The sequence below is a fragment of the Myotis daubentonii genome, chromosome 15 (assembly GCF_963259705.1).
Source record: "Myotis daubentonii chromosome 15, mMyoDau2.1, whole genome shotgun sequence".
Classification (NCBI taxonomy): Eukaryota; Metazoa; Chordata; class Mammalia; order Chiroptera; family Vespertilionidae; genus Myotis; species Myotis daubentonii.
The window spans coordinates 42,169,881-42,181,751 of NC_081854.1; the positions used below are offsets into that span (position 1 = coordinate 42,169,881).

General features: G+C 38.5%; 2 protein-coding genes across 6 annotated transcripts in view; both read right to left on the reverse strand.

Annotated features, from left to right (window-relative positions):
• HYDIN (HYDIN axonemal central pair apparatus protein) overlaps window positions 1–9,472 on the reverse strand; it is a 341,424-nt gene extending 331,952 nt beyond the window's left edge. The window contains 1 exon segment of the mRNA XM_059665442.1: window positions 9,334–9,472. The gene's annotated coding sequence lies outside the window, so the exon portion shown is untranslated.
• Window positions 3,383–9,765, reverse strand: CMTR2 (cap methyltransferase 2). 5 transcript variants are annotated; one of them, XM_059667511.1, is made up of 2 exons: window positions 9,606–9,765; window positions 3,383–6,888 (listed from the first exon to the last, which is right to left on the reverse strand). In XM_059667511.1, the coding sequence occupies exon 2, from the start codon at window positions 6,867–6,869 to the stop codon at window positions 4,569–4,571; it is 2,301 nt and encodes a 766-aa protein (XP_059523494.1). In that variant the 5' UTR covers window positions 6,870–6,888; window positions 9,606–9,765; the 3' UTR covers window positions 3,383–4,568. The 5 variants fall into 5 exon arrangements, with proteins under 5 accessions (XP_059523494.1, XP_059523496.1, XP_059523493.1 ...); XM_059667513.1 differs by having other exon boundaries at window positions 9,541–9,765; XM_059667510.1 differs by lacking the exon at window positions 9,606–9,765 and adding an exon at window positions 9,334–9,471.
• Window positions 9,766–11,871: the final 2,106 nt, after the last annotated feature.

Sequence of the window (11,871 nt, forward strand, 5' to 3'; positions counted from 1 at the left end):
TGCAATAGTAAAAATGGTTACTTTGATTAAGCAGAGATGCTTGGTACATGTCTTTAATGTTCTAAGTGAAGAAATGGGAAGTACAGGGAATGCACTTCTGCATACCGTCATCCGATGTGCGACTGAGTGGCAAATAAGTTGTACATTTTTCATGGAATAGCATTTTTACTTTAAAGAACTGGCAACCAAACTCTAGTTATTCAGACATGCGTATTTGATAGATATTTTCTCAAAAATTAATAAAGTGAGCTGTCACTTCACAGGCAACAACCTTCAGTATTCGTTGCCATGATAAAATTCAAGCATTCAAGTGAAAATTAGAATTTTAAAAAATTTTTGTTCAACACCCTAGGCTTGACAGCTTCCCAATACTTAGATTTTTCTGATGAGATCAACAGTGATGTTTAAAAATGTGATTTCTTGCCCTAACTGGTTTGGTTCAGTGGATAGAGCGTCAGCCTGCGGACTGAAGGGTCCCAAGTTCTAGTCCAGTCAAGGGCATGTACCTTGGTTGCGGGCACATCCCCAGTAGGAGGTGTGCAGGAGGCAGCTGATAGATGTTTCTCTCTCATTGATGTTTCTAACTCTCTATCCCTCCCCCTTCTTCTCTGTAAAAAAAATCAATAAAATATTAAAAATAAAAACATAAAAATAATGTGATTTCTTTTTTGATTCCATATAATCAAATGTGTCAACATTTGCAAGATCTGTATAACTCAATGAACTGGTATTTTCCAAATAACAGATTCATGGTGCTGCAAAAACTACGTGTGTATAAGTAGTCAACTCAAAGTGCAAAACAGAAAATGAATTTTAGTGTAACAGAGTACAAAAAATTCACTGGTGTAGATTAAGATTCCTCATTGCACCAACTTTTAAGAAACTATCACGTGTCAAGTTTGGGAGTAGCATCAAAGAATACCCATAATTACCTATAAAGGTTATTGAAATACTCCTCCTTTTTCCAACTACCTATCTATGTGAGGCCAGGTTTTCTTAAGCACTTCAATCAAAACAATGTACTGCAACAGATTAAATGTAAAAACAGATCTGACAGTCTGGCTGTTTTCTCTTATAAAGACAAGATTTGTAAAAATGTAAACAATGTCATGCTTCACACTAGTTTGTTTTGAAAGTTACTTCTTTTTTAAAAAAATATTTTTTATTGATTTCATAGAGAGGAAGAGGGAACGATCGAAACATCAATGATGAGAGAGAATAATTAATTGGCTGTCTCCTGTACACCCCACACTGGGGATGAAGCCTATAACCCGGGCATGTACCCTGACCAGTAATCAAACCACAACCTCCTGGTTCATAGTTTGATGCTCAACCACTGAGCCACACTGGCCAGGCTGAAAGTGATTTCTTCATTAAAAAATTATACTGCCCTGGCCGGGTGGCTCAGTTGGTTGGAGCATCATCTCATACACCAAAAAGGTTGCTGTTCGATTCCCCATCAGGGCACATATCTAGTTTGTAGGTTCAATCCCCAGGTTGGAGCTCATATGGGAGGCAACCAATTGAGGTTTCTCTCAAATCAATGTCTTTCTCTCTCCCTTCCTCTCTCTAAAATAAGTTTTTAAAATGTTTTAAAAAAATTGAAACAGAACTAAAAATGTCATATTTCTTACGTTCACCTTAGAAAGTAAAAATACACTAAATGTCAGTGTTGCCCTTTTTTTAAAAAAAATCAATGGAAAGTATTTAACCATGGAAAATAAAATTTTGATTAGGTTTATAATCAACATCTTCATTTCTACTAATACGAGGGATTTACTGATTTCATATACCCACATCAAAGCACTATAACTAATTTATAACTATTGAATTAATGATCTCACTTGCAATTAAAGAATAAGGTTTAAATATTTTTAAAGGGCAGGTATTCTCATAAAGTAAAATAAAACCGTCAAAAAACATGTTTTTTTCAGCACTCCGAACATTTTAATCTTGCTTTTATTCTTTCCAACACCTTTGAATTAGAAAAAAAAAATTTAATACAAATTTTATTTATTTTTTAATTGATTTCGGAAGGGAGAGGGAGAGATAGAAACATCAATGATGAGAGAGAATCATTGATTGGCTGCCTGCTGTACGCCCCCCTACTGGGGATCAGCCCACAACCCAGGCATGTGTCCTTGACTGGAATTGAACCTGGGACCCCTCAGTCCCCAGTCCAATGCTCTATCCACTAAGCCAAACAGGGTAAGGCAACACAAATCTTTTTAAACAAAATAACTATTTTAAAGATGGCGTCAAGTCCACACATTAATTTTAAATTTATTTCAGAAAAGGTATTTTCAACACATTCAAATATTTAAGTAACTTTAGGATAACATGTAAAATCCCCCACTGAAATATAAAACTGATTTTCTTCTAGAAGGAACAAAGATTAGAATTAAAGAAATTAAATTTATAAGATCTCTTTCTCATCTAACTTTTTTAAGAAACACATTTATGAAGTTTACATGTTCCGTCTGCTATAAATTCTTTTCAAAAAGCATCACAATTAAAGATCTCAAGATCTACGAAAAAAAATTTTAAAGAGTAATAACTATCTTGATAAACTATACAAACCATCTCATACTTGTCCTCTACTATCTCATTCGTTTTTTGGAAAGCATGTGTTTTCTCCTTTTTCTCAAAGAGAAATTCCTATAAATCATTGGTACCTGTCACCTACATCCAGTTCAGTTTGAATCTTCCTCAAGTCATATCTCACCTTTAACGTTTGAATCTAATAAATCAGATGAACAGCAACTGATTCCAAAAGCCAGGCTGAAAACCAAAATACATTCTAGCATACACCAATATAATATATATTCCAGTATAGGAAAAACCTAAGTATTCAATACTTGTTTGAGAAGCTTAAAAGAAAGTTTTGATACCAGAACCTGGATATAGGGTTTCACCTTCATTCTAATCAAATCGCTAAGATAAGTGAGAATAAACTGTGTCATTACATTGGCACAAACCAACCAAGGCATAAAGATTACTAAGAACAAAATGGTTTTCCAGGAGAGGTTTTAACTCTCCCTTGGAAACCAATTTTCTGTCATTATATACACAACTGGAACTGCTACCATAAAGTCCAGTAGGAAATCATATTTCTTCCAGAAAATCTACCTCCTGGCATCCACACCCTCCCTGACAAGAACTAAATCTATCCCCTCCCCTCCCTCTTAAGTATTCAATTTCTTTCCCAAAGTAGAGCTTCCATAAATATTACAATATTAAGGACTAAATTTTAATGAATACAAATCAGAGGAAATGAAGGAACATTAACTCTCATTCAAACCTTCCTTAAAAAAAAAATCTGTTTCCAAGTTATATTTTTAACTTCTCCCATGATTCTCTATAAAAAAGACGAACACAAATATCTCTCTGCTAATGACTTTATTCATGAATACATGATGGAACTCAAAATAGCAAAGAACATGAAAAAAACTCAGATTAATATTTATCAACCAAATACATCAGATAATACATCTGTTTTTCATATGACTAACAAAATGTCTAAAATGCACACGTAAGAATACAAATATTCTCCATTTTGTGAAATTTCAAAGTAATGAATATTCACTTAGTAGTTTATCAGAGAAGCCAGGTTACACTGTCAAATACATGTAATTCAAAAGAAATCAAACATAACTGATAAAATAAACATCTCATGATTAAACTTTTGATAAAGTGATACTTTCATACTGAAAAAAGAAACTGTAAACACTAACTAATGTTAAATGCTGAATCATCATTATGAAAGTGTTAAATTTTTTTCCATTATTTACTGTATTGATCACATCCATGTGTTCCCAATATGAGATCATAAACATTATTTTGCAATTTTAAAATATCTTTTAGTTTCACGGATTATTTCCTGGAAGTTAAAATTTACTACACCATTGTCAATTGAGGCTTTCCATGATACAGGAATTGTTAGACACAATAATTTTTCAGTTATAAACATGATCTTTGGTTTGAAGCTGTCTTGAAATCCTTGCTAGTTGAGTGGTTGTGGCTAGTAAAATATTCATAAAACAGCACAGTAGCTTCATTGGGTCAATGGCGTTGTATGACACATATTAAGAAATCTGGCAAGATGAGTTCCCCAAATCTGTAACTGACATGGTCAATGCTAAAGGAAATCAGTGAGGCTCAGCAGTGATTCACCTCCTTTCATTAAAACCTCTATCAATTCATTAACAGCATTAGCCATTGAGAGGAATTTAGTTGGAAAAAAATCGGAATGAAGGCACACAGGTACAACTTAAGCAGATAAATAAGACCAACTAAACAACTACGGGTGTGTCCACCTCCAGCACATACACACATCTCATGTTTGAAGTTGAATATCAACACTCAGATTCCACAACAAAAACCCTATGCCTGTGGATATCCTAGAGATGGGTAATAGCTGATGGTTTTCCAGAAATAGTGAGCCTTTAAATGATGCAAAAGTTGGCCGTTCCCAAAATGAAAGGTTGTAAATTAATAGCAAAGGGATGCAATGACAATGGAAACTGTAGGAAGCCATAAAGTTAAATCTCAGAAAGACAAGTTCAATTTCATAACTGAAGGCTGCTGATGATTTCTTCTCTCTCTCCTTGAATAATCAAATGCAAATGCCTTTTAGCAATGGCAGCATTCAAATCCCACAAAAAATCAAGCAGTGCCCCCTGAAGGAGAACTTCCATTGGCACAAACTGGAGAACTTGCTCCGGTGCATCAGACGTAAGCAAAGCACTCAACAATTCATTCATATTCTGCAGATACTGGAAAACTGGGTTTGGAAGGTCCTGGTAACCAACACATAACAGGACTGCACAGATCTTCAGAGGCTCAGAGGACATGGGACAAGAAAATGTGATGAATCTAAAACAGCTGTGGAGTACAAAGATCAAGCCAGCCATAAACCTTGTAAAACAGGAAAGTACTGGCAAAATCATGACATCCCCTGTATTAAGTTGCTGTAATGAATGTAGAAGGCAGTCCAAAAATAACCGCTGATAAATTGGGTCTCCGTCATGAAGCAATGAACAGGTGTAAGTCATGAGCTCAGCCGATTCAAAGAGTTGAACTTCCAATGGTATGCGTATTTTGGTATCAGGGAGAATTGGAAAACCCACAAGCAGGCACTTGATTTGGTTGCTGGGTTGTACAACCTGCCCATCCTGAAGGCACTTGACAAGGCTAAACAACTCAGAAAAGATCAGTTCTTCAGAAAAAACATGGCAAGAGCAACAATACTGCTGTTTTGGCCAGAACTTGGAATCCAAATTCAAGGCTCCTCCTAATGACTTTTCAATTGCTTCATTAAGAGTCTTTAAAATGACACCGTCACAAAAAGGAGAACACTTCACTCTTGGCAGTTTCTTTCCCTCTAAAATATGCCATGAATGACACTCGAGATTGGAAGCTGTCCCTTCTAAAAGAGAACTTTGCCCAGGATGATATGCAACATGTTCTTCGGCCCAACTATTAAAATATCCTTTGGCCACCTTATCTTTCCATGAAAGAGTTTCTAGCATTTTCCTTTCATTATAGGTTTTAAAATATCTGTTCCTCTGCCCAAACCATTTTGTATTTGTACTACAACCAATATTAGATTTTTTTACCAGCCAATTATTTCTGGAAAGAGGCTTTAATTGAAACTTTTGCATGAAATATTGAACAGCACAGTCCCTTAAATTATTCAGTCTTGCTTGTTCCTCCTTTCCCATGCTCTCAAACAGACGGATGTTCTCAGAAATAGTCTCTAGCTGGTATTTATGAAAGAACACACAACATTCTTCATGCCTTTTAAGAAAAGACTCAGGAATCACATGATGGGGAAAGAGAGATTTCCTGGTCATTTCAGTTCCAAAGTTCAGCACCATCTTAGACAAGAGAGGCTGGATCACCTCTCTCCCCTTATAGTGGAGGCATACCACATAGACTTCTGAGTTCCCTGCCTTGCTTGTAGCAGGTTTGAAAACATGGACTTGCTCAAAGGAACAGTTGAGCAGGTACATCAGGTTTATGGAACAATGTTCAAACAACGTAAACATCTTCAGAACAAAAGAGCCACCATTCCCAAGAGTCGTCAGAGCAGTGACTGCTTCACAGTACTGCAAAGAAGAGACTAAAGCTTCTTGTTCACCTGGGTTTCCTTGGCAATCGAAACTCCCATCTGCAGTGATCAAGTGAACAGGGGCCATGTTGCTTATGAAATTCTGAAGTCCAGTCAGATATTTCAAGGTCATGATATCACCAGTGTTATCTGGACCAAAGTACCACCAACGCAAGGTATTTGCAATAAGTCGGTCATCCATAATCATCGTAAGATTGTCATTGGCTTCATGGTATGGATTCAGAGTATTGGCTACCCAACTCCATTCACAAGGGAATCGATGGGATTTTAAGTAGTGATTGAGACTAGCTATAAAAGCTCCAGGAGCTTCACAGAGGTGTAGAGAATTCAGTTTTCCATTCTGAAAAGCTTCCTGTGGAATAACTGGAAAGCTGCACAAAATTTCATGAAACTTACACCATGCTTGAGTACAAAGTTCAGCGTTCACAGATTTTCTCACATAGGAAATTATTTTTCCAGCTTTATTCGTGGAAGCAGTGTGTTCATGCCACTCATCCAGTTTCTTATCACTCAGTAGGTTTTTTACTTCATTTAGGGAGTTCTTCAAATCAAGGAACACATTAAATTCCGTGTGGTCACAGGTGAAAATCTCACTGGAATCTGGTAACTGCCACTCTTTATTAAGTGGCTTCCCATAAGAAAAGTTCTTAGCAAAGAGTTCAAAAATATCAGCAACAACATCTGGGCTGAATGTCTCAGGACTTGAACCCAGGGTTGGCTTTCTGCACTCACTCATTTTCAAATTAAATTAAAATCTAGAAAAAGAAAACACATAATTAAGTGAATCAAAATTATAAGTGAGTGAAATCTCGTCCACAGCAAATCGGATCACACTCATGACAAATCGCTTAAAATGGAAAGGCTAATGTCATCACACTCAATTATATAAGGAGGCACTTTGGAATAAAGAAAGAGTAAAGGCTTTGATATCCACAGACCTGGGCTCGAATTCCAGCTCTGCCACCTACAGCTTAATAAGTGGCCTTGGTCAAATTATTTTACATCTTTGAGCCTCAGTTTCTTATTTTAAAAATTGAGGTATCACTTTTTAAGTATTTTTTATTGATTTTGAGAGAGAGAGGGAAAGGGACAGAAACACAGAAACATCAATGAGACAACATCATCATCAACTGGCTGCCTCCTGGAAGCCCTCTACTGCAAGCCCGCAACCGGAGCATATGCCCTGGACGGGAATCGAACCAGCGAGCTCTCTTGGTTCATGGGTTGAAGCTCAACCACTCCGGCCAGACAAGGTATCATTTTTTTAGAGGAGAATAAAATATGCTAGCATATACAAAGCAAATTCCACAGAAGATTCATCAGTAAATGGCAGCTCTTATTCCCATAGTACGTAATCCCTCTAGCTCCCCTCTGAAGTCCTCCTCTACGCATGGCCGAGATACCACTCACAGAGCCCCAAACACACTTAGACTAAGATTCATCTCCAAACATGACATTTGATCATTTGATCAAGTTCAAACAACTGACTTTTAGCTTTTTTTGTTTTAGCTTCCTCCAAATCTCACTTTCTTCCAGGAGAGGATTCTGCACCTGAATCCAATACTGATCCTGATACCAGGCCTTTTGGCTACCACCCACTTATCAACCGAGCAGAATTGCCAAATATGTTCTCTGCCCAGATCTCTGTACACCTGACTGGTTAGCCTCCTTCTACTCAATGTTGATACTGACCTGTAGTTCACCCTAGCATGTTTCTAAACTATAAATTCCTGCCTCACCTGGTCAGACAGTTCCATGCTCACACTATAAAACATGATTTCTTCTGGCCATTAAAATTAAAACGCTTCGATAGAAAAACTTTAAAGTGAAGAATATCTTTACTGAATACAAATCACAAATAGTCACCCTACATTCTGTGTTCTAACACTGCCTGAGAAACCAAAAACATCTGTCCACCTGAGAGGGAAAGGGACATAAGAGAAAAAAGCATGGCTTAATGACATAGTGCTGGAGAAGTTCTAACTTTCAGCAGATAGAGCACTGAGTATTACCTGGTACCGCTGGCCCTTAAACACTGGGGTGGAACTGCACAAGTCCGTTTATATGTGGGGGTTTTGTCTATCAATACTATAAATATATTTTCTCTTATGATTTTCTTAATATTTCTTCTCTAGCTTACTTTAGTGTAGAAATACAATATATAATACATAATATACAAAATAAGTGTTAACTGCTTCCATTCAACAGATATTATTAGTAGTTCAGTTTTTTTTGGGGGGGGGTGGTCAAGGGTCAACTGTACTTGCTAGCACAGTGTTAACTAACAGATAATTTAGTTCATGAGTTCGGCATTTATTTAGTATATCCAATGCATTCTACACAAATTTTCAAAAAGAACCTAAATTTGTTAAATATGAAAAAATCGCCAATCACCGTCCCACAAAAAGTCAAGGCTTCATGATTAAAATGGAAAATAAAGGTGAGCTGGCGCCACAATAAATACAGTAATATCCAGAAGACTAATCTATTAGCATTTACTTTCACTGTTCTTTCTGCAGTGTGCTTATTTATCATCCCAAGTTTAGAACAGGACTTAGTACACTAAAGCACTCAATAAGTTGTTTCAAAAAAAAAAAAAAAAAAGAATGGATTTCATTTAGCACAAAAGGCACTCCTGATTAGATTCTGAATATAAATCATAATAATGCACTTCACCCTCACTCCAGCACATCAATGTATGACAAAAAAAAGCATGTGGTTTAAATAATATAAAGAACAAGTAAGTGTTCCTCTATCCCTCTCATCAAGAGCTCTCTAGAGAGCTTTGTGGCATCATAATTCTGCCTGAAGGGTCAGTATTGCCATTCTTTTGCAAACTCCAGCAGGAAGTCGTGTTCTCCCTGCCCAAAGCCGCAAAAGGAAGACCTGCCAAGTTCTTGGACCCAAGACAAAACCCACAAGAATTCATCAACAGTTGTTACCCCTCCAATTAACAAGAAGTTTTAGAGTGTTTCTGCCAACAACTCCTCCGGCCAGCAATAGTGAAAGTAATCGCTACTGCGGATCCAGCGCTTCACTGTGGGCCAGGGGCACCCTCGCTCTTCCTTCAGCTGGTGGAGTGAGTCCCAAGCTCCATTGAGGTGACCTGTCCCTGACCTGGAGGAACCACAGTCCCAGCCCCTGCTTCACCCGGTGGAATATCAAGGACGGCCCGGGCGTGGAACCCTGGCCTGGATTACCTTCGCTCACGCCCACCTCTGCCCTGAGTCTAGAGAGGCGGCGCTTCACGCGCTCTCCTCATTCCAGGGGGCCATCCTCCACTTCCGCTCCTTCCGGGTCTACGGCAACCCCCACCGCGGAGGAAGGAGGTGAGGCGCCGGGAGTCCGGAAAGGAGGCCCTAAAGGAGGCTCAGACCCGCCTCCAGACGCCTGGAGCGGAAGCCCACCTCCAGGCCCACGCCCCCACCGAACGCCCGCCGACGGCGGCCCGAGGGCCCCCCGACTCACGTACACACACTGCGCACGCGCCTCAGGGCCTGGATGACGTCACACGTCAACGTTACGCACGCCGGCGATTCTCGCAGTGCGGAGGCCCCGGTTTGCTAGTTTTTGCCGCTCCTCGGGCTACAGTGGCTGGGAAGCTCCAGCCTCTTGCCCCACAGCGTCTATGGCAACGAAAGCTGCGCGCGCAAACAGAGCGCCCTTTGGTCCCGCCCCCTCGGTAAAGAGGGCGGGGCAAACCTGTCCGGGACACGTTGGCTCCGCCCACCTGGCCCCGGACCCCGGAGGCTTTCTGCAGAAGTTAGTTTAGTACAGGTTGAGTTAATACTGGTGTCTTTTAGACAATATGAGATTAAAAGCCAAACTGGGGAAACTGCTAGATGATACTGTTATTATTTTGTTAAATTTTTTATTGCTTTTATTTTGAAATGCTTTATCCTTCAAATGAAGCCGTACCATCATATAGTCGATATTTATGCATATGTTTATAAATCAATAAGAAAAAGACAACTTCAGGAAAAATGGGCAAAGATGTGAACAGGCCATCCAAAATAGGAATAGCCAATAAGAACAAATAAAGGTGTTTAAAAAGGACATACAAAATATTTTTTAAAAAAGAATTGGAAATGAAAACAATGTTTTCACCCAATTTAGCAAAGATTTTAAATAATCGATAATAACCACAGTTGGTGAGAATATGAAGAAACAAGTTTAAATACTGTGGTGGGAGTAAAAATTGATATAAACCTTACAGAAGGCAAACTTTTAAATGGCCTTATATTTTAATCCAGCAATTCTCACACCTAGCAATTTATCTTTAGTAAACAACTGGCACTCACTTTGAACAAAATGTTTATTTCAGCACCTTAATATCAACAATAAAAAATTGGAAACTCTAAATGTCTACTTTAAGGTAATTAATTAAATTCTAATGGTAGGTACATCCATATAATGGAATACTATGCAGTCATTAATAGCCTATATGCATCAACAGTATTGTGTAAAAATAGGAGACTATAGAACTATGTGTAGAGTTTGAAACATCTTATGTAAATTTTAAATATGTAAAATATAATTTTACAAGTCTTCCAGGACATGCATCTATGAAGAGGGAAAAAATGTCTTTTCAAAAAATGGTGCCAGGTCATTTGGAAATCCATATAAAAAAACTTTATTTGAACTCTTACCTCACATCATAAACAAAAATACAGTTCACTTGGATTGTCAATCTATACTTTAAAAGTCAAATAATAACTCTTTTAGCAGAAAACACCTTTGTGACCTAGAAGTAGGCAAAAAGTTTATAACAGGGAAGAAATAGCACTAATAATAAAAATATATATATAAATTGAGCTATGTTAAAATTAAGAACATCTATTGATCATTGAGAGTGAAAGGCAACCTATAGAGTGGGAGAAGATATCCTATATAATAAAAGGGTAATATGGAAATTGACCCTAACAGCAGAATGACTGGTCACTATGACACGCACTGACCACCAGGGGCAGATGCTCAATGCAAGAGCTGCCCCCTGATGGTCAGTGCACTCCCACAGGGGGAGCGCTGCACAGCCAGAAGCTGGCTCATGGCTGGCCAGTGCAGTGGTGGTGGCAGAAGCCTCTCCCACCTCCACAGCAGTGTTAAGGATGTCCAACTAACGGCTTGGGCCTGCTCCCTCCATTAGTCAGACATCCCTCAAGGGCTCCTGGGCTGCCAGAGGGATGTCTGACTGCCAGCTTAGGCCCAATCCCCCGGGAAGCAGGCCTAAGCCTCAGTCAGACATCCCCCAAGCAGTCCCGGACTGCAAGAGGGCATAGGCTGGGCTGAGGGACCCCTCTGAGTGCACAAATTTTTGTGCACTGGGCCTCTAGTTTATAATAATGTACATATGTATAACAAAAGACTTGTATCCAGAGTACATAACTCCTACAAGTGAAAAAACTCCTACAAGAAAATAAATTTTCCCAATGGAAACACTTCAAAAAAATGAGATCCAAAAGGCTGATAAAATATGAAAAGATATTCAACTTATTAGTCTTTGGGGAAATGTAAATTAAACCCATAATGAGATACACAATAGACTGGCTAAGATGAAAAAGACAAAAGATATTAGTGTTGTAGAGTATGAGGAGCAACTGATTGGTTGCTGATTGGAAGAAGAAGGTATTCCAAGATCTTCCAAATTCACAGGTTTGTGGCCCCCCCCCCTTTTTTTCAATCCTTTTGAATGAATAGAATTAGTATCTGAAACTTTAAAGAGTTGAAAGAACACAACC